This window comes from Acipenser ruthenus, chromosome 56 (assembly GCF_902713425.1).
Source record: "Acipenser ruthenus chromosome 56, fAciRut3.2 maternal haplotype, whole genome shotgun sequence".
Lineage (NCBI taxonomy): Eukaryota > Metazoa > Chordata > Actinopteri > Acipenseriformes > Acipenseridae > Acipenser > Acipenser ruthenus.
This window is the reverse complement of record NC_081244.1, coordinates 4,954,521-4,980,533: the sequence shown is the minus strand read 5'-3', so window position 1 is coordinate 4,980,533 and position 26,013 is coordinate 4,954,521. Positions and strand designations below refer to the sequence as shown.

The 26,013-nt window shown below is 42.3% G+C and overlaps 1 protein-coding gene across 3 annotated transcripts in view; it reads right to left on the bottom strand.

Annotated features, from left to right (window-relative positions):
• LOC117404366 (semaphorin-3F) overlaps window positions 1-26,013 on the bottom strand; it is a 59,657-nt gene that overhangs the window by 17,279 nt on the left and 16,365 nt on the right. Inside the window, exons 2-5 of one of the 3 annotated variants that reach the window (XM_059017309.1) lie at window positions 24,897-25,037; window positions 24,126-24,253; window positions 2,710-2,870; window positions 475-536 (exon numbers count right to left, since the gene is read on the bottom strand). In XM_059017309.1, coding sequence (XP_058873292.1) covers window positions 475-536; window positions 2,710-2,870; window positions 24,126-24,222 — 320 coding nt within the window. In that variant the 5' untranslated portion in view covers window positions 24,223-24,253; window positions 24,897-25,037. The remainder of the gene's footprint in view (window positions 1-474; window positions 537-2,709; window positions 2,871-24,125; window positions 24,254-24,896; window positions 25,038-26,013) is intronic. The other 2 variants (XM_059017310.1, XM_059017308.1) reach the window with 2 other exon arrangements.

The following is a 26,013-nucleotide window of genomic DNA, read 5'->3' as shown; positions in this document are numbered from 1 at the left end:
CTGTTGGGCTTGGTTCAGGTAACCCGGTTTCGAGCTTGGTTCTTGAACATGGTTCTGTTAATACGGACAGGGCTTAGTGTCATGACAAAGGCATAAAACAGTTCTGTAGTCTAGATATATGCAAAATATACCTGACTTGTTATTTTTTTATTTAGTAGTCGCCAATTAGTTTGTTATTTTCTCCCCAATTTAGTAGTGTCCAATTTCTTTTTTTTTTTAAGCTTGGCTCACAGCTACCACCCCTGCGCTGACTCGGGAGGGGCGAGGATGAACACACGCTGTCCTCCGAAGCGTGTGCCGTCAGCTGACCGCTTCTTTACACACTGCAGACTCACCGTGCAGCCACCCAGAGCTACAGCGTCGGAGGATAACGCAGCTCTGGGCAGCTTACAGGCAAGCCCGCAGGTGCCCGGCCAGACCACAGGGGTCGCTGGTGCGTGGTGAAAAATATATCTGACTTTTAATTTCTTTACCTGTTCGCCCTTGCCTGCCATTCTGCACTCCTCCAACCGCTGCTCTGTAGCTGGCCAATGGATCTAGCGAAAGAGCGAGAGAGTGAGAGAGAGAGAGAGCGAGAAGAGAGAGAGACACAGAGAGAGATCCACAATCAACCTGACACACATATCAAACAGGGATCACAACACGCTCTTTCACACCAACAAAGATTTGAATCAGCTACCTGCCCCACATGTGCAGTGGTCTGCCAATGTAAAAACTGCATTTCTGCCCATTGAACTGAAAGGAGAGGGCTTGACGTAAACTGCTAACCATACGGTTAAAAAACTAATGCTTTACCGTTCAACTAAACAGCAAGATCTGCAATTGAGAGACAAGTCCTATGCTGATGTCACTATTATTGACTCATCAGCCTCTAGGGGGAGCTCCATCACACCAAATACCATTTATTACAACTCTGTGGGATATCGGTCCTTTTGGTTCCCCAAAGAATGTTTTAACTGTTTGCAATGGTAACATCCCTCCACTGTCCCCTTCTCTGCCTCCACAGCTGCCCCTAGTCTTATGTATCTGGGGTATCAACACACTGTTGAAATTTCTAAGTCTCCCAGTGCCCATAGCATTTACACATCTGTTCAATAAAATTGTGTTCCACTAAATACTGGGCTGTTTGTCTCCTGAAATGATGAATCTGTTGAATACTAGCCTTCTGTCATCACACACTGATGACTAAAACAACTGAACTGAACTGAAACTGAATAGAGCTCTCAAGATCATGTCTCATCTCCAAATACACCCAGTGTGGTGTTTTGTGGTACTTGTTAAAACGTGGTACACCATGTACTGCGCTTGCCCAGGGATGCGCAAATGACTTGAGCTCAGAAAACAAGGAAACGGCCATCTGAACGGGGTACGATGTACTGAGTTTGACCCTTAAAGCTCTTTTTAATTAAAAAAAATAATAATAATCACAATTCAGCAAATGTATGTGACTTATTAACTGATGAGCAACAAACTGGGTTATCTAAAGTTGTAAACATTCTACACGTACCACATACCCAGAAGATGAAAGAAATACATCACGAGGCAACAGCTGCAGAAATGTGGTACTTATATCCACTGGGGGCAGTGTTGCAGGGGGGACAGGTTTACGTTTGCACTCTGGTGTACCAGCTATTGGTGAGACGTGATTCTGACAGCTCTATTGGAGGGGTCACAGGAGCTCTAGAAAGTTTTAGAAAGTCACCAGGATGGGATAACTGAACACAGAAAATGATACAAAGTGAATCTAAAACAACAATATTACATTAAAAGTGTCACAAGAAACACACTGCTTCAGCTTTGCCGTGTCCCGTATTGTCCATATCGCGGCTGTTTATTTTCAACATATTCCTGATAGTTTTTTTTTATTCAGACATCACAGGAAAATAAACGAGGGAATTGCTTTTTTTTCAACTTTTACCTTGGGAACGTTCACCGGGAGAAAGAGAATTTTTCTCCTAAACATCGCAGTGTATGCAGTTCCTGTGAGTAGTGCATTGTGGGAACAGAAAACCAGCAGTTTTGCAGGATCTCCTGGCGAACGCTCCAGAGTAAATGTTGAGACATGGATTTCGCAGTTGATTTATAAGAATTAAGAATTTCTAAAAGAGTCTGCAATAGAACTCAGGGATCTAGACATGATGGGACACAGTGAGATTCCTATAAACTTCTGTAAAGCTGAGGAAGCACTAATCCACTTTGTGGCTTGAAACTTGGTTTCAGGAGATGACAGCTGTGGCCAAAAGTTTTGCACGAACTAGAATTGTAGGACTGAGATATAATTTAAAAATATATATTATATATAAAGAACATAATTTAGATATTTTATTTAAAATTATGCAATCAAATAAACTACAAAATGATATTGCAAAAGTCTACCGGAAGCCATAAACAGTATTTCAAGTTAGACTGAAATGTGTTTTTGGAAAACGACAAAGCAGTAATTCAATATGCTAAATTATTCAGCAGGTTTCATTTGACTTTATGAAGCAAAATCAGTTAAGCCTATAGGGTGAAAGAAAGCTTTTGGCCAGAGCTGTAGAATTCAGGAGACTGTTTCAGGCCACGGCACGGCACACCAGGGGTTTGATACAGCAACTTCAAACTAGGTCTCCTGGAACCAGGTTTCAAGCCGCTGTCTCAAAGTGGCTTTGTGTTCTTGATGCTTCAGGCCCATGTAGCCTGTTCGGTGACCCGTGGAGCTTCTCTTACGATGAGGGGCTCCTTGTTGATGTTCTGCATGTCCAACGCCACCACGTACTCGCGGCTGCCCAGGTAGATGCGATCCTGGTCGTGGTCTACAAGGAGGATGCGGTAATCGCTGGTGTTGAAGGAGAAACTGAAGGGACGTGCCGTGCGAGTTTCCATCAGCTCTGAGGAAACACAGGGACACCATTCAGACATGCTGCCTTACTGACGAACCATCTTTGTGAAGAACTACAGCATAGGAACGTGAGCGGTTCCTAGCAGCTGATTGATCTCAAAACCTTGTCAAGTCAGGTCTCAAAGGATCCCAGTGATTCAGCTTGGTAACCCATTCTATCCCCTCACCACTCTCTGTGTGAAGAAGGGTCTATCTTTACTTAATTTCCAGCTGTGTTCTCTGGTGCTGGTTTCTGGTCTTAGTTCGGGTTAACTATGTCAACTCCTTTTAAGGTTTTAAAGACTTCAAATCAAGTTCCCCCCTGATTCTTCTTTGTTCCAGGCTAAACAGAGTCAGTTATTTCAGCCTAAGGTCATTTCAGATCGAACGGTTACAATAAGTAAAAATGGAAAATGATCTGCATCATTGATATAACCAGGAGGTTAATAAAAAGTGACAAAGACAATTTCAATTTATATTTATCATAAGAACATAAGAAAGTTTCCAAACGAGAGGAGGCCCCATTCGGCTCATCTTGCTCGTTTGGTTGTTAGTAGCTTATTGATCCCAGAATCTCATCAAGCAGCTTCTTGAAGGATCCCAGGGTGTCAGCTTCAACAACATTACTGGGGAGTTGGTTCCATTCTATGATTCTCTCAAAGTTTGTCATGGAAACTTTGAGAGAATCATAGAATACAGCTTGTAAAGACACTATCTAAAAGCGTGGTTTAAGTGAGAATTGAATTTTGAGAAAGTCATTATTCACAGTACCTTGATGCATTGTAAATCACTGTAATTGAATACTGCGTGTGAAATACATACAAAATCAAATATAAATTAGCACTATTAATACTAAATCATGTCGTCTTTTTCACAACTTATCTAATTAAACATTTCCCATCGATTTTGTTCAAAATCATTCATTACCCTTTCAGTCCTGGAGGGACCGTGAGGTTTCTTGAAGTACTGAGTTCAAAGTCTTATTACCAAAATTTATGTAAAAAAAAATATATATATATATCTTTACTCAGTAAAGGAGTTCCCTTTTGAATTCCATAACTTTATTTTGCATTCTTCAGCTCCACACAAATAATTCAGGACCGAAAAAGGTTCAATTGATCCATCAAATACAAAACGTGCACTTCAATAAAAAGTATACTGTGTGCCTTTTATTCTACATGATTTACCCAGCAGGGGGCGCCAAATACTTAATACACAGCCATGGCTAAAGTTTTGCATCACCCTACAGAATGAACTCATTTTGCTTCATAAAGTCGAATGAAACCTGCTGAATAATGTTATGTTAATATATTGAATTGCACACCCCCTCTATATAGAATGAACTCACTCAGCTTCATAGAGTCCAATGAAAGCTGCTGAATAATGTTATGTTAACATATTGAATTACACACCCTCTATATAGAATGAACTCCCTCAGCTTCATAGAGTCCAATGAAAGCTGCTGAATAATGTTATGTTAACACATTGAATTACACCCCGCTTAGTAGTTTTCCATATACTGAAAGAAAAACTGACAAATGAAAAATGTGACATTTCAAAATCTAACATGAAATACTGTACTACTATTATGGCTTCCGGTAGACTTTGGCAATATCATTTTGTCGTTTCTTTGATTACATGATGCTAAATTATGTTCATGTCATTTTTTTATTTATTTTTTGGTCTCAGTCCTAAAATTCTAGGTGATGCAAAACTTTTGGCCATAGCTGTGCAGCACTAGTGTGCTAAGTGAACCTCGGGATGTTTAAGCAGGTGTGGATTTGAATTATGAACTCAGCTGTTTTGCTGGGGTGTTGAGGGGAGGGGGGGGGGGGGGGGGGGGGGGTCCTCTGTGACTTTTGTAATAAATCCTGGTGATGAGGGCGTGATGACATCATAGCGAGAATGTGTGCTTGTGTCACCCGGTCTGACAGACACTAACAGGGCTCGCACACGAAGCTGAGATGCTGTGCAAATTAGTCATTTCAGATTCAACTGGGGTACCATTCTCCTCTGTACTGTGATAAATATACTGGCTCTCAGATCCACTGTACTGTACTGTATTGATTGTGCTGGCTCTCAGATCCACTGTACTGTATTGATTGTGCTGGCTCTCAGATCCACTGTACTGTACTGTATTGATTGTGCTGGCTCTCAGATCCACTGTACTGTACTGTATTGATTGTGCTGGCTCTCAGATCCACTGTACTGTACTGTATTGATTGTGCTGGCTCTCAGATCCACTGTACTGTACTGTATTGATTGTGCTGGCTCTCAGATCCACTGTACTGTATTGATTGTGCTGGCTCTCAGATCCACTGTACTGTACTGTATTGATTGTGCTGGCTCTCAGATCCACTGTACTGTACTGTATTGATTGTGCTGGCTCTCAGATCCACTGTACTGTATTGATTGTGCTGGCTCTCAGATCCACTGTACTGTACTGTATTGATTGTGCTGGCTCTCAGATCCACTGTACTGTATTGATTGTGCTGGCTCTCAGATCCACTGTACTGTATTGATTGTGCTGGCTCTCAGATCCACTGTACTGTACTGTATTGATTGTGCTGGCTCTCAGATCCCCTGTACTGTATTGATTGTGCTGGCTCTCAGATCCCCTGTACTGTATTGATTGTGCTGGCTCTCAGATCCACTGTACTGTACTGTATTGATTGTGCTGGCTCTCAGATCCCCTGTACTGTATTGATTGTGCTGGCTCTCAGATCCCCTGTACTGTATTGATTGTGCTGGCTCTCAGATCCCCATTAAAAGAATCTAAAGTTAGCTTCCCCTGCTGCACCGCACTGTTCCCCAGCCCCCTGGCTTCTAACTAGGTGGCGACTTGTGATCGTTTGACTAACAGGCTCAGCTGCATTCCGATAAAATCCCGGGAATGCCGAGCGATGACATCACGGCGCGCCGGAATGTGGCTCAAGGTCTCTGTGCCGGCTATTCTCAGCGCTTTCTCATCCGTATCCAAACGGCTTTATCCCTAAAATCCGACTGGTTTGGAGGGGGGAATATCAGGATCTGCTTTAAGGACGCACCTGCTGCTGGCAAAGGTGGTGCCAAGGTCAGCCCCACATGTACAGTCACACTTGTTTCAGTTGCTAAGCTGTTGCAATGTGGGTGAGCGAGGCTTCTGTTCACATTCAAGTCAATGTGCAGCTAAACCTCAAAATCAAAAGACCAACAAAATGCGGTTTTAAAGCGATTGTGGCTTACAAAATAATTTCAGCGACTCTTGAGATCGACAATGTGGCCTATTTAAAGCGTGCTATTTGGGGCTAAATAATTCCACGCATATTTTTTATTTTGGTTTATTTTTGCACTTTCATTAGCTACAATAGGTCTCAAATGTGCAGTTATGAAAGAAACACATGTTACAGCAAACATGTATTTATATTTTAAATATCTTGAGCTACTCTGGGTTTTAGAAAGTATACCAGTCTGAAAAAGGAATCATTACAGTTACAAGTTTCTGAAAAATGTAATCAGATTACAGGTTACAAGTTACCGAAAATGTAATCCGATTACAGTAATCCGTTACTCCTGAACACTGGCCTTCCAATGGAATAAACCTTCTCTAAGATTTATCTAGTGTGACAGACAGACTGACAGCTAGACTCAACTGGACACTCAAATTAAAACGTCTTCTGACAATAATCAATTTGTTAGCAAACTATACATACTGAAGATCGATTTTAAAATCTGTAACTACAGCTCCTACAAAGTTGCAGATTTCAAGTTACTTATACAATTGTATAGCTAACTCTAACTCTAGGGCAGCAGTGTGGAGTAGTGGTTAGGGCTCTGGACTCTTGACCGGAGGGTTGTGGGTTCAATCCCCAGTGGGGGACACTGCTGTTGTACCCTTGAGCAAGGTACTTTACCTAGATTGCTCCAGTAATAACCCAACTGTATAAATGGGTAATTGTATGTAAAAATAATGTATAATGTGATATGTTGTAACAATTGTAAGTCGCCCTGGATAAGGGCGTCTGCTAAGAAATAAATAATAATAACTGTTCAAGTACTGAAAACAGTAAAAAGGCCTCATTAAGGGTAGTTTTTTTTGTTTGTTTTTTTAATACACTTTACCATACCTCACTGTGCTTTTATTTTACAATAGCAAACTTTCTCTCTGTGTTGCTCTGAAGCTTGTCTTCAATACAGACAGTACCAATGGTGTCAATGGCTTGTTGACCTCTCCACCCCTCCCCCCTCTCCAGTGATCTAATTAGCTCATTCTGGTGTAACACAAACAAAAAAGTGTGAAATATTTCGCTGCTGGAACTTCAAAGAGCACTCTGGCTTAGCTTGGCCTGGCGCAAAGGCTTTCATTTCCCTGGCTGGCTTCTGATGGTTCACCTGTTGTTGCCGTGGGAACGGCACCAGGCTCAGAGAATTCACGGAATGGTATTAAAAATTCCTGGAAATGACAAAAGTGTTAAATGGCAACTGGAAGAGATTTTGGACCTTCAATCCAGACCTCTGGGGTCTCAGAGCTACTGTAGTCGTCATCCGAAAATCCACAATGGTAAACATACCATAACCAAGGTCTTACAATTTCTCTGACTTGAGATTCTCTGCATGCCCCACAATCCCTTGTACTCTGAACAAGAGTGCTGGCCTCAGGGAGTCGTATAACTCAAGTCCAGGGATTCAAACAGGGGCCTACCAGTAATTAAGGTTAGTGAAGGTTACATGTTGGTGATACTTAAAATTGTAAATAGTTGACAATATTTTAAGCACTGCACAGAAACCAGGACCAGAGGACAGAGCTGGAAACTGACTGACATAGGACAGAGGGAAGGAGACACTTCTTCACACAGAGAGTGGTGAGGGGATGGAATGGGTTACCTAGTCATGTTGCTGAAGGAGACTCTTCTTCACACAGAGAGTGGTGAGAGGATGGAATGGGCTACCTAGTCATGTTGTTGAAGGAGACTCTTCTTCACACAGAGAGTGGTGAGGGGATGGAATGGGCTACCTAGTCAAGTTGTTGAAGGAGACTCTTCTTCACACAGAGAGTGGTGAGGGGATGGAATGGGTTACCTAGTCATGTTGTTGAAGGAGACACTTCTTCACACAGAGAGTGGTGAGGGGATGGAATGGGCTACCTAGTCAAGTTGTTGAAGGAGACTCTTCTTCACACAGAGAGTGGTGAGGGGATGGAATGGGTTACCTAGTCATGTTGCTGATGATGAATCACTGGGATCCTTTAAGACCAGACTTGACAAAGTTCTGAGGTCTTGTAAACAGGGATTGTGCTTGCCAGTAAAACCGGGCTGCGTTTGCCAGTTTGCTCAAAAGACCTGCCAACTTGGAAAGATTCTCTCTGAGAAGATCTGCCAAACCCTTGAGGGGGGAGGAAGACGACCACTGCCAATTATAACAATTATTTATTATTACTCTGATTCCATCCCAGTTCAGAGTTTTTCTGTTGATCCTTTAAAAATTTAATAAAAACCAAGTGAAGGAAAATGTCATGGCAACACTTTCCATTAAGTGTCTTTAATTACTGTGTATCTACCTAGTAGTTACTTAGTAAATACATGTGCACTTACACATCATTACAATGTTACTCTGCATAGTGACAAGGTACTTGATGTGCACATGTTTTTGCATGAAAACACGTTATCGAGCAAACAGATTTACACATGAAGTACATTGCAATTAGGTGTAAGTACACGTGTACTACTATGTAAATAGACAGTAATTGAGACAATGTAAAGTCTTAGCGATGTTATATTCTGCAGAGTTTTTAGATTGTGGGGTTGCTCAGCTGAGTGGATGGGGATGGAAAGCGCAGAAGTTCGTCAGAGAGGATTTTTGTTTTTAGCAGAAATCGCTGGCAAGCATAACTACAACTGGCCACTGCAGGATCACTGTGCAATGTTTTGAAGATTTCAGCATGTATCCTGGCTTGCTCGCATTATCCTTGGATGGTGGCTAATTTTACCATGCTGGAGGATGTGGTGTCATGGTATCCGGAGGAATGGGATTCAAACAGCCCGTCGTTGCTGGGGATCCAAGCTACAGACGCACAACAAGAAGCTGTGAGTAAGAATCCGGGCTTCCTACTTCCTGTGAGAAACAGGAAGCCGCACGTGACCTGGCTGACTGAGGAAAAACACGGTCTCCCACAAGGACACACCCCAGGACAAATCCAAAATAATTGAAAAACAAAAAACAAACCCGAAAAAACAACTTTCAGGAAAGACATGAACCCATTCTTCTCCCAGTTCACTGCTCAGATCCAAATTAGTAGCTGGACACCATGTATCATATTGATTCTTTATTGAAACGAGGAGACACGTGAATGTTCAAGACATCTTCTCAAGATTGTCACAGTGTGACAGAGAGCGAATGAATCCAAGTCAACAATCTCCCTCCAGACCTGTGAGGGCGCTGTAGAACAGGAACAGTGTGCCACGTACTGGATGGTCTGGCAGTTCATTCCAGGGTCAGTCGGAAGCGAGCTATCCAGGAAGGGGGCGGAGTCACAATGCCCGAAGTCATTGCCCTAATGTGGTACGCGATATGTCAATCATGGATTGGAGGAGACGTGATTGGACTAGCTATCACAGGGGGCGTGACTAAGGGTATAACAGGGGGTGTGACGATGTAATCTGTTCCTTCGTTATGGTTACTGAGAGGACCCGTTTAGGAAACGGAAGTAATTAATTATCGTGTTTTGTTTGTTTGAGTGTGCTAACTGTTTGTCTTTTGTCACCGGGACCGGGAGCTGTCGCTACTAGCCAGCAGCAAAGCCCGGACTACACTGCATCACTGTTTCACAAACTGTTGTCTTTCACCCCACCTGTGTCTGTGTTTGGTGTTATAAAGTGTTGTATTATTTCGGGACTGAAACCCTTGTTTTGCACGGAGCGATGCTGCATATTATTTAAGCGTTGTTGACAAGTAACCCAGCCAAACAAAGGAGCTGTTTTATTGAACTTTCACTGTCTTGTGTCTGTTATTCCTGAGCACTGAACCAACTACACCTGCGCTCGGCAAGCCACTTTGCCACGTATAGCCAGATCGCATACAGACAAATTAAATGTTAACAGTGTTAACAGTACAAATCAAAGGCGGTTATGATGAGGTTATACAATGCACTAATGAGACTGCACTGAGAGTACTGTGTTCACTTGTGCCTCCTGCAAAACAGGAAGTGCATTGTGATCCTGGAGAGAGTCCAGCGAAGAACAACTACAGGGCTTAAAGAAATGAGTTCTGGAGATTGAGGGAGATTTAATGATTTTCCTGCCCTAACGCCTCTGTATTGTCACAGTCAGCAGAAACCCTGAGGGGTGCTATGTGGATTTACTCGGATTTTCTACCACACAAGACAGGGGATTTGCCTACTTTGCAAAGTTTTCTTACATAAGGATCTTTTGGAAACACGTAGTATAGTTAAGGGAATTAGCTATGAAGATTCTGGGAATTGAATCTATTTTGCAAAGAACAAAGATGATTGATGGGGGACTTGATTCTTTAAATGACTCTTAAGATTTGATAAAGTTAACTTAGTTTTTAATTTAGTAGTCGGCAATTTGTTTTTCTCCCAAAGTGTCTCCTTCAACAACATGACTAGGTAACCCATTCCATCCCCTCACCACTCTCTGTGTGTGTGAATCACTTGGATCTTTTATTACCCGATTTGATAAAGTTCTGAGATCAATCAGCTACTAGGAACCGGACGAGCGCTGATCAGCCAAATGGTCTCCTCTGGTTCGTAAATTGTCCCATGTTCTTAATTGCCCCATGGTCTCCATTTCCTTTCCAACTGTGTCTGCTGGTCCTGGTTTCTGTGCTGCATTTAAAGTATTGGCTAGGGTTAACTTTGTCAAATCCATTTAAGAATTTATTACATCAACAACTTGCCCTAATTCTTGTACCAGGGCGAATGCAATTTCCTTTAACCTTTCTTCAGAGTACATTCCTTAAAACAGCCAGATCATTTATTAGTTAAGGGGGGGGGGGGGGCTATTATCTTTAAAGAAATTGTAACCAGTTTTGCTTTTCTTCATTGGTTAACTGTGAGATTAAGATGGAGATCAGACCTAACTGCGGTTATTAGCTTGAGAAAAGCCAGTTCTGAGGCTAATGATGAGAAACGGAGTGTCTAAGTACCGATTTGAGCCATCACTTGAGGTCTGGAAAAATCCCAATAGCTGACAACCTGCCATGGGTTTAATGCTAGACTTTAGGATGTGTTCTCATAAGTACTGAATAATATATATAATAGGGGTTTAAGTTTACTGCAAGAGGGGGCGGGTGGAGGAGCGAGAGCAAGAGAGCGAGAGAGAGAGAGAGAGAGACCTGAACACTCCCAGCCTCACTCAGTCCTGGGTCTTTCTCAAGCAAAGCCGCGGTCTGTTTTGTGATGAAGATTATATAGATTACAGCGGGGCACCAATCCCTGGCCTCCAGAGATGAGAAGGGCTGAGGAGCTATTAGTTTATCCCACTGCGTTAACTGACCCTTTCCCTGAGTGATTTATACCCAAAAGTCAACATTCTCTGCTGCAAATCATGTGGTTGAGGGAAAGCACAGTATGTCCTGTTTCGCTTTGTCTTTTGTGTCCTGAAGCAATCTTGGCAATGGGGAGTATGTGCTGTTCTTGGGAGAGAGTTTGAGAATGACAGTAATATTGGAAAACTGTATTGTTTCAAAAATATGTCACCTCTTCACAACAGTGAGAGTCATTTGAGGTGGAGAGTGCGTCATTTTGGGGGGGGGGGGGGGGGGGTTGGGGGGGTGACTGCCAGGGGGGCCACCAAATGGCAGTTTCTGTGAGAAGTTAAAAGGCTTAAAAGGACATTTTTCATGCTTTGGGATATCGAAAGTGCAGCAACTAGCCTGACTAATGTAACGTTGTTGAATTATTATTAATTATTATTATTATTATTATTTATTTATTAGCAGATGCCCTTATCCAGGGCGACTTACAATTGTTACAAGATATCACCTTATACATTATTTCATATTATACAGATATCACATTATTTTTTTACATAAAATTACCCATTTATACAGTTGGGTTTTTACTGGAGCAATCTAGGTAAAGTACCTTGCTCAAGGGTACAGCAGCAGTGTCCCCCACCTGGGATTGAACCCACGACCCTCCGGTCAAGAGTCCAGAGCCCTAACCACTACTCCACACTGCTGCCCTATGAAACATTCTTGCCAAAAGCTGCAAGGCTATGATCTTTTAAAAATGTTCTGTCTGAAAAAATGTCATAGCAACAGCCTCTCCCAAGTTATTGTGATAATTTGCTTTTGTTGAAATTCAAAATTAATGATCGCAGCTGTTGGGTATGTTGCGTTACAAAAAACAAAAGAGAAAGGTACGTTTTTACTAATAATTATGTTCAAGTGTTTAAGAGGTGTTCTGGGAACTTGTCAGTAAAAGGATTTAGCTTATAAGATCTATCATGTCACAGCAACTAAGCAAAAAGCAAAGTAATAGCCAGGGCCAGCGTCAACCCACACACATACAGAAATAGGAAATAAGAGTAAATTAACTATTTTTGTGCCAGCTACCCTACTCCAGCAGCCTTTAGGACTACAAATGTTTCTTTTTCACTCAACTAAACTAAACTGTATACGTGCAGTACAGTGAAACTTTTCAGATCCCTTAGTCCCGCCTCTTCACTCCCTATTGGCTTCCGTCCTCCCCAGGGCTTTGTAAAACCGAAAGCTATTGGCTGATCTTGACATACGTTACACAAATGTGCCAATTAAAAGACAGACATACTATAATTGGCACATTAACTTTCCAACAATCGTGACTTTCATTGGACAAGCATTTTGGTCGAGCCTCATTATCATAATGTCTATTATTATCATAACGCCTGAACTTCTATTCTAATTATCTGATTTTAAGCCATCAAAAATGAAACCTGCCAACCCTTGGGGTCCCGGGTCCCACAAAAACCTGGTGCCAGCCATGATGACAGCCAGTGCCACTTCAACTAATTAAGAGTCTAAGAGGGGAACAAAAAGCTGAACTTGCTTCACTGGTAGTTTTTATTATCTTTTTGAGGTGGTACAACTCTAAAAGGATACTTGCTATTACCTGAAGTTTGGTTAAAACCTATTTATGAACTTCCATGACCAGTCTTCGTCTGTAACCGGCTTGTAATGGCAACTGAAAAATCATTGGTAAAAAAAAAACACACCCAAAACTTAGATTTTGATGTCCTGGTTGATATCTTTGCAAAAATGAATCCTAGACGATGTCCGCTACTTCACAGGGTTTATTGGTTAGTCTTGCGGTTAGCGCTGAGGGACTGGGAGGGAGGGAAGCAGTGTGGCCTAGTCTAGTGGTTAGAGCTGAGGGACTGGGAGGGAGGGAAGCAGTGTAGTTTAGTCTAGTGGTTAGAGCTGAGGGACTGGGAGGGAGGGAAGCAGTGTGGTCTAGTCTAGTGGTTAGAGCTGAGGGACTGGGAGGGAGGGAGGCAGTGTGGCCTAGTCTAGTGGTTAGAACTGAGGGACTGAGAGGGAGGGAAGCAGTGTGGTCTAGTCTAGTGGTTAGAGCTGAGGGACTGGGAGGGAGGGAAGCAGTGTGGCCTAGTCTAGTGGTTAGAGATGAGGGACTGGGAGGGAGGGAAGCAGCGTGGTCTAGTCTAGTGGTTAGAGCTGAGGGACTGGGAGGGAGGGAAGCAGTGTGGCCTAGTCTAGTGGTTAGAGCTGAGGGACTGGGAGAGAGGGAAGCAGTGTGGCCTAGTCTAGTGGTTAGATTTGAGGGACTGGGAGGGAGGGAAGCAGTGTGGCCTAGTCTAGTGGTTAGATTTCAGGGACTGGGAAGCCCACGCTGTATGAAATTACTACAGAGAAGAATCTGAATATTTTATAAAACATCCCCCTATTGACGGAAGACAAAAGCCCTCCCCCCTATTGTGATCAGAGGCTGTTGACTGAGCAGCGCTTATATTTTAGTCCTCTGGCATTTCAGAAAAGGGATCAGGCTAATCCCCCCATTTGACTAACCCTAAATCTCTCACGTCCATTTTCCCAACACTTATGAAGCTCGCAGAAGCTTTTCTACGAGGTATTAACATTACAAAGGATTTTCATACGAGGGGGGCGTTGACTGACTGCTTTGTGAGCGCAGGGGGTACAGCTGGCCTTCTCTGTTAACCATTTCATGACTTTACTTGTGCTTCCAAATAACCCTATTGGACTTAATCAAAAGTAGGGTTTTAATCTTGACAATTACTATTGATCGTTGATATAAAAATTATTGCACATGTTTCATAATGCCAGCTAATGTTTAACATATGTATATTTACTTACATGTGAATATTTGTTTGCATGTAACATTGGAAGTTAGCCTACGCTAATTTTCAAGATGTATTTTTCGCGCACTGTTTTTAGACAAGATTAAAATCGATCAATTATTTTTGTAATCGTGCAAAGCCCACAGGTGTGATTAATTGATTATTATTTATTTCTTAGCAGACGCCCTTATCCAGGGCGACTTACAATTGTTACAAGATATCACATTATTTTTACATACAATTACCCATTTATACAGTTGGGTTTTTACTGGAGCAATCTAGGTACCTTGCTCAAGGGTACAGCAGCAGTGTCCCCCACCTGGGATTGAACCCACGACCCTCCGGTCAAGAGTCCAGAACCCTAACCACTACTCCACACTTCACACCTAATTAAAAATATTCACTTGAAATCTCACTGCCAGAAGACTGGATTCGAAATTTGCTCAATGGAGAGTTTGTAACCATTTTAGTAGTGTCCAATTATTTTTAGGCTCAGCTCACCGCTACCACCCCTGCGCTGACTCGGGAGCTGCGAAGACGAACACACGCTGTCCTCCAAAGCGTGTGCCGTCAGCCGACCGCTTCTTTTCAATCTGCAGGCCCGCCACGCAGCCAACCCAGAGCTACAGTGTCGGAGGACAACGCAGCTCTGGGCAGCTTACAGACAAGCCTGCAGGCGCCCGGCCAGACCACAGGGGTCACTGGTGCGTGGTGAGCTGAGGACACCCTGACCGACCTAAGCCCCCCCTCCCTCCCTCTCTCCCTGGCGGCACTCGGCCAGTTGTGCGCTGCCTCCTAGGAGCTCTCATCTACGGTTGGCAATAGAATAGCCTGGACTCGAACCGGCGACCTCCAGGCTATAGGGCACATCCTGCATTCCACTCGGAGTGCCTTTACCAGATGCGCCACTTGGGAGCCCCATCCTTCTCTTTTATGAGTCAAGAATTTATGTTCCTGTTCCCCATTGAAGTTGACTCATCATTCATTTAATAAAAGAAAATTGACTCTTCAAAAAATCAGATTAACAGTGTTCTAAAAAAGGTACTAAATTCTGAATGGACAACTAATAGATACAAAGTCAAATGCGTTTAGAAAACATGCTGGGAATGCACAATTTCAATTGTGTATTGAGAATTTGCCCAAGGCTGAACTAACCTGTTCTTTAAAGGGTTAACACAGAGGAGGGGGGCTGGGAGATAGGGGGATTGGCTGGGGGTCTCAGATCATTCATCAAGAGAAGGATTACTGGGGCTAAACTACACAGAGAGAGTTTAAATTCTCAGACACGTCGGAGCAGTGCGATCAACTCTGAACGCAGCACTCTCTCACCAACTGACTTTCACTCCAAGCTAGGGGCGGCACTGAATAGTCAAGTAGTTGAATAGTTAAGAGACAGGTCAACCTCAGAAACTTGGTCGCCAGGCATGGCCACTTATGGCCAGCCAACTGGCCTTTTGGAACATCATACCAAATACATTATTTTTATTATCAAATTTCTCAAATATTCAACATCAAATTATTATATCCCTTTCTACCCCACTCCTACCCCTTGCTTTAATACCCTGGTATCCCTGAATAGATAATTGTCTTCACTTGAAATACATGTAACAGATTTTAATGAGCAATCTGTCTCACAAGCGCAGCGGTACTCCAAGAATGATCCATTCACTATCCTTGTTGAATGACTGGATGGGACAACTGTTCATCATTTCAGCTTGGGTCTGCCAAGACCGAAGAGGCTACAAATGAAGGACAGCTTCTGAAATAGCTGACTTCTAGTAATCCTTTGCATAGAGAACCATAAAATCCAGTCCGGTTTTATCTTTTAAATGATAAAACACCCCTGATATAAAAAATCTGTTTTTATCCAATAAACACCGGAAAAATACTGGGAATGATTACTCAATTCATGTGAACCCTTTCCTTGTGAAAAAAGTAAAACCTACCAAAAAAACCAAACCTTTCCCAGTGCAGTTGGGAAAAGTCCTTCCTTCCTGACGATAGGGAGTATTTACATGCTCGTGGTATTTAAAATTTTGGCGAAATGTAATAAAATCCCTAAACACACAAAACCCCCGGAAAAATGTGCCGTGACCATAGAGATTTCGTTGTGGAAGACAGCAAAGGAAAGAAGGTACAACTTTAGTCGAGTTACTATACATAGTGGCAGAAAAAAACCAAAACGAAAGTAACCGAAAACAATAATTTCATACAGTACGGTATATAAAGAGAAAGCCCTGAAAACAAAAACATTTTACTTAAAACTCAAATAGCTAAACTATAACATGTGTTTCTTTCAAAACTGCACATTTGAGATAAAACTAATGGATGTGTGCCAGTAAATGAAATGAAAGCTGCAAATCACAATTATCCTCTTACACCTTTAACCACAAAACCAAAGTCTTTTTTTTTTATTTTAAAATTGTATCAATAATTTAATATTTGGTGGCTTTTCAAACAAAGATTAAAGATGACCTCTTATTTGCTGTAAGAAGTTTCCTTTTAAAAGGAGTGTATATAAGACCACAAAATCCTCTTCCTTACCTCTAATTGGCACCAGTAGCAACATTATAACTGGTCTCCCTTTAGAGGTGATCTATCCAAGGCTCCAACAGATCAAAGTAAAACTTTCACATTCGATTTAGCCGGACAGGAAAAGGTCACACAGGGCAACAGCTCCCCAGACACAGTGAAAGCAGTGCATGACCCTGTTGAAAGCAGGGCTAATTGTCAGGCTGCAGGTTCCTGTGCCATCGGGTTACAGCCAGTGAAGTTTTCATTGCACGGATTACCACAGCACATGAAATGTCTCTTAAGTATGAACGAGAGGAGGCCCATCCGAGCAGCTGATTGATCTCACAACTTTGTCAAGAGGGGTCTTAAAGGATCGCAGTGATTCAGCGTCAACAACATGACTAGGTAACCCATTCCATCCCCTCAACACTCTCTGTGTGAAGAAGTGTCTCCTTCAACAACATGACTAGATAACCCATTCCATCCCCTCACCACTCTCTGTGTGAAGAAGTGTCTCCTTCAACAACATGACTAGGTAACCCATTCCATCCCCCTCACCACTCTCTGTGTGAAGAAGAGTCTCCTTCAACAACATGACTAGGTAACCCATTCCATCCCCTCACCACTCTCTGTGTGAAGAAGTGTCTCCTTCAACAACATGACTAGGTAACCCATTCCATCCCCCTCACCACACTCTGTGTGAAGAAGAGTCTCCTTCAACAACATGACTAGGTAACCCATTCCATCCCCTCACCACTCTCTGTCTTAAGTCTATCTTCACTTAATTTCCAGCTATGTCCTCTGGTCCTAGTTTCTGTGCTGCGCTTACAGTATTGGTTCAACTCATTTTAAGATTTTAAAGACTTCAATCAAGTCCCCTCCGATTATTTGTTCCAGGCTGAACAGTTTCTGTTCTTTCAGCCTATCTTCATAGGTCATTCCTTTAAGCCACTGAGAACACTTTCATGATTGGGTATCTATTTACAAAATTCAAAACAACTAATAAACAAAATAATTACTGGTACATACTCAAAACACACACACCGGCGACACAATGATCTTACTCGTATACACAACAGATGGGAAAAAAAAATTATATATATATTTTTTTACAAATATACACTTGTATATTTACACAGTTACATGACATCCAAACACAACACAGATCTGACTGCACAGGCACTCAAACAGACAGACACAAAGCTAAACAAGCTCGCTCTCTCTCTCTCTCTCTCTCTCTCTCTCTCTCTGAGGGGTCTGGGTATCAGCAAAATAATACAATAATGAACATTACAGGGGCTGAAAGAAATACTGCTGCATTTTTAATGTTTGAAATACTTGTTGGACTTGGCCTGTTCTCCTCATTAGGTACGTTTTGTCAGTTTCCTTCCTTGGGCGGACTTTTTTGACGCAGCAAGCACTACAAACAAGCACACACACACACACTGAGACAGACTGACACACACACACACACACACACACGCTCTAAATGCTAATAAAAAGGAATGAACCTAACCCTCCCCCTCCCCCTCCTCCTCCTCCTCCTCCTCCTCCTCCTCCTCCTCCTCTCCTTCCCCAGTCAGGTCAGTGTTCTTCAGTCCCCTAGGAGGAAGGGAATCCCCTTTTAATGAGCGCTCAAGCATCCCTCAATTTCATTACATCTTCACACCCCACTGGAGAGGTCAGAGAGACTGCCCTCTGCTCTCATGCTCGCAGAGCAAGGTACAGGTCTGTGCTGCAGGACACAGGGGGTCATTCAAAACAGCAAGTATGCTTTTCAGCTTTATTTATTTGTAAGAGTAAAACCTGTTTTGTTATTGTAAAACAGGGACCCTTATACAGCGATCATGTCCGTCAGAGTCTGTCCACATATCTGCCTATCACAATATGTTTATGTCACATTGATAGTATATACTTCCCTTTCTTTGCATCATATTAATGTATGCAACAATGACAATGTCCAGATTTTTCACTCTGGCAGTCTGGTAACCTGTATGTGTTAAATACTAAGATGTAGTGCTGTGCTCAATCACATCGTAACACAGAATATATTTGAAAAATAATAAGCATCTTAGGAATAATTATTATTTGAAATATTTTCTCATATGCCACCCCCCTCCCCCGAGAGCAAGAACATTTTATGACCATGTCTGGGTTTTTTTTTCCTCCCAGACCCTGTAAGCGTCGATCACCTTTGTTTCCGCTCCCTCACTCAGGTCAACTTGATTAACCCCCAGCGAGTCTCTGAGCCTCTCATCATGGTGATATATTTCTTCCTGCACTAAAGACGGAGGCCTGGTTAAAGCCCAGAGACCCCCTCACTCTGTTATTTATTAGGGGCCGGCGCGCGCCCGTCACGTGGCTTTGTTTAACCCTAACCCCAGGCTCCTTAGCTGCAAGGCCACTTTGTGATTATGAGCTTTTCTCTTACAGACTCCCTCAGCTCTAACCACTAGACTAGACCACACTGCTTCCCTCCCAGTCCCTCAGCTCTAACCACTAGACTAGACCACACTGCTTTCCTTCCTCCCAGTCCCTCAGCTCTAACCACTAGACTAGGCCACACTGCTTCCCTCCCAGTCCCTCAGCTCTAACCACTAGACTAGGCCACACTGCTTCCCTCCCTCCCAGTCCCTCAGCTCTAACCACTAGACTAGACCACACTGCCTCCCTCCCTCCCAGTCCCTCAGCTCTAACCACTAGACTAGGCCACACTGCTTCCCTCCCAGTCCCTCAGCTCTAACCACTAGACTAGGCCACACTGCTTCCCTCCCTCCCAGTCCCTCAGCTCTAACCACTAGAACAGTCTTTTTTTTATTGTGATATTATTTAGCAAATATAAGTGCATCACAGGGAAGATTAATTTAATCATTTTGAATACTTTTAGCATGACACTTTTAGAGAAACACAAGGTATTGCGAGAAGCTTTTGACCCAATTACGAAAACCACGTGCAAAAAAGAAAATCATAAAGTCCCCCGATCCGAACCCAGTCCTCTCCTCTCCTCTTTTCCTCTCCTCCCCTCTCCCCACCACAGTTAGTCACATTTTCCACTCTGAAGCCTGCAAACCTCTTTGCCCTTTTCCTTCAATTGGTTTTTCCAGAGACAAGGTTTTTGAAAAAGTTCCCAGTCCTTCAACAAACTGGACTGTGGAACGTCACTGTCATTCCGAGAACATTCTTGGAACTGGGAATTTGTCCAATTCTGGTAATTAGAAAGCCCTTGTTTTCCCTTCAAATGATCCCAATAGTGTCCTTCAGGGTGAATAAAGCAGAGGGACGGGGAGTGTAGTATAGTGGTTAGAGCTGAGGGACTGAGAGGGAAGCAGCGTGGCCTCTCAGTGTGAAAGGACTAGGAGGAGAGAAGTCCTGCCAAATATCACGAATGCTTCTCTTAAACGGGGACAGGCCATTGGAAACAGTTCTACATGCTTCTGAGGGCTTCCCTGTCTCGTTCCGTCGAAAACAAAACAGGTTGTGTATTTTTAAATCTTTTACGCCTTTGGAGTATCCAGTTTCCTAGAAATGCCACACGTTTCACCGTCCCATACGCACACGCAAAACCGGCCTACCCTTTTCCGCCTGGATGGCCTTTTGGCCGCTGCGATTTAAAGGCTACAATTAGACCCCAGAAATCCCTTTTGCGAGAGAAAGAAAAATCCAGGACAAGTCGTCTGGCAGAAGACCAATATTAGAGCTATTTTAATCCTCTCTGGGAACACTGACTGACGGCTTCACCCTAAGCTGGGAAGCGTCTATACCCCCTGGAGAACAGCCTGGCACATTCTGTCAGAGATGTGAGAAATACATGTTTATACTGCATAGCAGACCCTGATGCGATCTAAAACTTTCTTTGCAATTTACAGTAGACTCCGATATTGATGTGATCCAGCCCTCTGAAATGTCTTAATAATATGTAGCAGACCCCGATACTGATTATTATTATTATTATTATTATTTATTTCTTAGCAGACGCCCTTATCCAGGGCGACTTACAATTGTTACAACATATCACATTATACATTATTTCACATTTTACAGATATCACATTATTTTTACATACAATTACCAATTTTTACAGTTGAGCAATCTAAGTAAAGTACCTTGCTCAAGGGTACAACAGCAGTGTCCCCCACTGGGGATTGAACCCACAACCCTCCGGTCAAGAGTCCAGAGCCCTAACCACTACTCCACACTGCTGCCCTATAATACTGATGTGATACAGCCATCTGAAATTCTTTACACCAGAAAGAGGAGTCCCTCAGCTCTAACTACTAGACTAGGTCACACTGCTTCCCTCCCTCCCAGTCCTTCAGGTTCGACCCAGGACTGTAACTGCATGACTGGAGCATAACTTCACAATCTTAGCAATGCAACTGTCTGGCTGAGAGTATATTTGCATGGTTTGGGCCATCTGAGCTCTGATTGGCTGAAAGGATCTTGAACGCTGTGGTAAACACTGATGTATTGTGTGACACTGATAATTCACAAACAAGTTTGACAAATATTTGTCAAAATCACCCAGTGGCTTTGTGATTTTAAACAACATTGCTCTCCATGTTATTTTCTGGGACTCTTGCCAACTAAACAAACTAAAATAAAAAAAAAGAAAAACAGCTTGGAGCAAAGAATCTGAAAAGAAACAAATCTGATTGCTTAGTGTTATACTGAAAGCCTTATCTGAGCTGGTAAACATTCACAATGGCGTCCCATTGGAGTTATCATCTTCCTCTAAAGCAGGGGTGCCCAATCCTGGTCCTGGAGGGCCGGTGTCCTCCTGGCTTTTGTTCCAACTGTCCCCTAAATTACTTAATTGGACCAATCAAGCACTTATTAGAAGCTTAATCAGTCCAATTAAGCAATTTAGTGTACAGTTGGAACAAAAGCCAGGAGGGCATCGGCCCTCCAGGACCAGGATTGGGCACCCCTGCTCTAAAGGGAAGGTCTTTCAGGGTAATTCTTTTTAAAGTAGGATTTTGCCATTAAACTATATCAAAGTCGTCTCTCAATCCTGTTCAATCTGTTTCTACATTCTTACGTAGCCTGGGTGGTCTACCTCAGTTTGAGTATATTCTCCAAGTGTAGTTTTAGCTGGATATATAGGGCAGCAGTGTGGAGTAGTGGTTAGGGCTCTGGACTCTTGACCGGAGGGTCGTGGGTTCAATCCCCGGTGGGGGACACTGCTGCTGTTCCCTTGAGCAAGGTACTTTACCTAGATTGCTCCAGTAAAAACCCAACTCTATAAATGGGTAATTGAATGTAAAAATAATGTGATATCTTGTAACTGTAAGTCGCCCTGGATAAGGGCGTCTGCTAAGAAATACATAATAATAATATATTGTGTAAAATGTTGAACCGAGATTCTAAATCAGTTAATTAAATTGCTAAAATACAAACCTTCCAAAGTGTCTAATTTATATATATATATATATATCATTACATTTAATTATATAGAAAATAAAGTACTGTACATAATCAGATAGGAAAAAGCCGCCAAGGGGTTCTGTGACAAAGGTGTTTTTTTACTATCTGATTTACAGTAGCTTGTATTTTATTTTGTATAACACCAGCATAAAGAAAAAAAATCAACAAATCTTCTCTCTACTAAAAATCACAAACTACTTTTTTATTTTTTCAAATAATAATTAGGCGCTGTCGGTTAGTATCTGGGTTTTTTCTTTTGGCTAACATCAGAGTCATAAAATTGCACGCTGACTTTTGAGTTGTTAACAATGCAGTTCTGCCCAAAAATGCTCTGCAGGCTGTAATTTAAGAGTTTCGTGTATTTTGCTGCTGTGCTACAAAGTCTTTCAGCCTCTTTCAGCAAAATCGAGAGAACTTTTTTTTTTTTAACAAATAAATTTTCTATTTTGAAAATTGTCTACTTGAACTTTCAAAGCACTTTGAAACTGTCAGATTATTTTTTTTAAATGTTCATTCCATTCACGTCAGATCGCGCCTGTGATCAGAAATATCAGAACAATCTGTCATCATAAATGGGATTACAGGGTAGTACATGATGTCATAATAGGGATTACAGGATAGTACTGATGTCATAATAGGGATTACAGGATAGTACTGATGTCATAATAGGGATTAGAGGATAGTACTTTGATGTCATAATAGGGAAGAATAGACTTTTATAGGGAAATACCAGTTACACTAGAATTATATTAATATATATTTCATTAATTATATATTTTTAAACAAAATCGGCATGAAATGTCTGGCATATTTATCATCATTCTCCGGAACTGTTCTTTTGAAAGACAGCTGCTTTCTCCATCCAGCTGAAGGTCTTGTAGTCCGAAACGTCCTGATAGAATAGTTGTATTTTTGTTTTATAAATTATTCACATTTTTGTGTACCTACATTACCTGTTTCTTTGTGGTTTTGCCCTTTCTGGCACACAGAGTTTTCCTGTTTCAGATTTTAAATATGCATGCGTATATATTATATATAATATTTATGCATTTGTTTCATTAAATTTAATTATATTAATATATATTTCATTGATTCCATATTTTTAAAACATCCATTTAGCATACTTTTGATGCAAAGCCATGTTAAATATTTCGCAACGCAATTAATTCAATTATTTGTTTATTTAGCAGACGCCTTTACCCAAGGTGACTTACAGAGACTAGGGTGTGTGAATTATGCATCAGCTGCAGAGTCACTTACAATTACGTCTCACCCGAAAGACGGAGCACAAGGAGGTTAAGTGACTTGCTCAGGGTCACACAATGAGTCAGTGGCTGAGGTGGGATTTGAACCGGGGACCTCCTGGTTACAAGCCCTTTTCTTTAACCACTGGACCACACAGCCTCCAATTCCATGGCTAGACAAGTCTTTCTCAGCGTCTTCTATATCAAAACCAACAGACGTTCATTCTTCTTACCGTGTTACAGACCGCCCTGCAGCGTTTACAAGAAGCCTATAGCGTTCCATTTGCTGTGTCCTCAAACCGCAATGCATTCTGGTACCCATTCTGATCTTGACCCATCTCAGGTACCTTTCACAGCAGGACTACACTTACCAGAATGCATTGGGTTGCGAGTTGAAAAGCCTGAACTGTCCCAAAGTGTCCTGGTGTACATGGAGTCATATTGTAACCCTAATTTGACCGCATACAGAACTGGGCTAAAACATTTCTTGTTCATAAATGTACATTCAAAATACCAAATAAAGCCACAACAGATCCACCAAGAGAAAGACTCGTCGCCGACAGCAACCGCACTGTGCAGGGAAGCAATTAAAAAAGTCAAACACAATGGGTATGTAGCCAAAAGTGTAGAGTACAAATCTAAGGAGGTTCTGATGGGGTTGTATTGTACTGGTGAGACCTCACTCAGAGTGCCACGTTCAATTCAAGCACTACAAAAAAGGACCTTGACGAGATCAGCATTGGGCTAGTCAGAACACAGCAGATCAAAGCCACTTCTACTCAAGCTTACCTTTGTAGGACAGGTGCACTCTGGGAGCTGACTGCCGGTTGCCGCGGATTCCGCAGAAGAACAATGCCAGCAGGAAGACAGGTATGGCCATCGCCATAGTAACACAGGCCTAACAAACCAGTCGAGGCCTAATCAGGGAAGGAGAGGAGAGAAAACGTTGATATTTCTTAGTGTTAATTATTAAACAGGCTTGGTTAACTTTAGATAAACTGAAGTCTGTGATGTGTTAAGTGAACTGCTAAATAAAATGTGTACTTTACACTGTGACTTCTTCTGACAGCTTGTTGTACAGCCTTGCTTACTGCTGATCCTTATAGTTAGTGGTAAAGCAGGTCTACAAAATTTAAAACTGACATAAGTACTGAATATCTTCTCTCGCTTTATGTTTTGCAGGTGGTAGATTGTAAAAATGTTGTCCATTACTTCAATACACCCAAAATGACATTTGTAATCATACACAAATCAACTAGGGGATACATTTCTCAACATTTACTCAGGAGCGTTCGCCAGGAGACAGAGGATTTCTCCTCAGAGGATCGCAGTGTATCCAGATCACGCTCCCCCCTGCAACGCTGCTGGTTTTGTGTTCCCACAATAAGCATTTTAATCACCAGCATTGTTGCAAAAGGGAGCACAAACTGCGATGTCAAGAAGAAAATTTATCTTTCTCCTGAGGAACGTTCCCAAAAGTTGAAAACAAGTAAGTCCCTAGTTTATTTACTTGTGATGTGTGAATAAAAAAAAAATATAAAAACTATGGAAAATACATACAGGATACAGTGAGACTGGGCAAGACGTTTCTCAACATTTACTTGGGAGTATTGGCCAATGGCACTGGGGGAGTGGAGGAGTGGGTTCCATAGTTGGATATCAAAGAATATTTCAAGCAGATAGCCTGAGCAAACCAAATATCTGTAAAATGTAAACACGTGCCAGAGAAGTAGGTTATTAGTAACTCAATTTTTACACAGTAATTAGAGACACAATGTAAAGTGTTACTGGAGTTACTATAACTAGGTTACAAGTAACTTGTAACTGTGACAGATGTCTAAAGACAGCCCCACACCCCATGCACGGTGAGATTAAAGGTCTAATAGATGAGGGCAGCAACCCTCTGATCTTGATATCACTGAACACAGCAACAACAGTTCACTCATCCCATACAGCCATTTGCCAGCTGTGGGATCGAATGACACAAAATGTACTCTCTAGAGAAAGGCAAATTAACAGCTCTTGATAGGTCCCAGAAGAGGTATTACTGTCTGAATGGACTAGTCGATGTCTTTAAAGTCTTAAAAAGGAGTTGACAACCCTGACCAATACTATAAGCGCAGCACAGAAACCAGGACCAGGGGACACCGTTGGGAATGAAGTGGAGATAGACTTCAGAGAGGGAAGGAGACACTTCTTCACACAGAGAGTGGTGAGGGGATGGAATGGGTTACCTAGTCATGTTGCTGAAGGAGACTCTTCTTCACACAGAGAGTGGGGAGGGGATGGAATGGGTTACCTAGTCATGTTGCTGAAGGAGACACTTCTTCACACAGAGAGTGGTGAGGGGATGGAATGGGTTACCTAGTCATGTTGCTGAAGGAGACTCTTCTTCACACAGAGAGTGGTGAGGGGATGGAATGGGTTACCTAGTCATGTTGTTGAAGGAGACACTTCTTCACACTGAAAGAACAGAAACTATTCAGCCTGGAACAAATAACCAGAGGGGACTTGATTGAAGTCTTTAAAATCTTAAAATGAGTTGAACCAATACTGCAAGCGCAGCACAGAAACCAGGACCAGAGGACATAGCTGGAAATTAAGTGGAGATAGACTTCGGATAGAGTGTGGTGAGGGGATGGAATGGGTTACCTAGTCATGTTGTTGAAGGAGACAC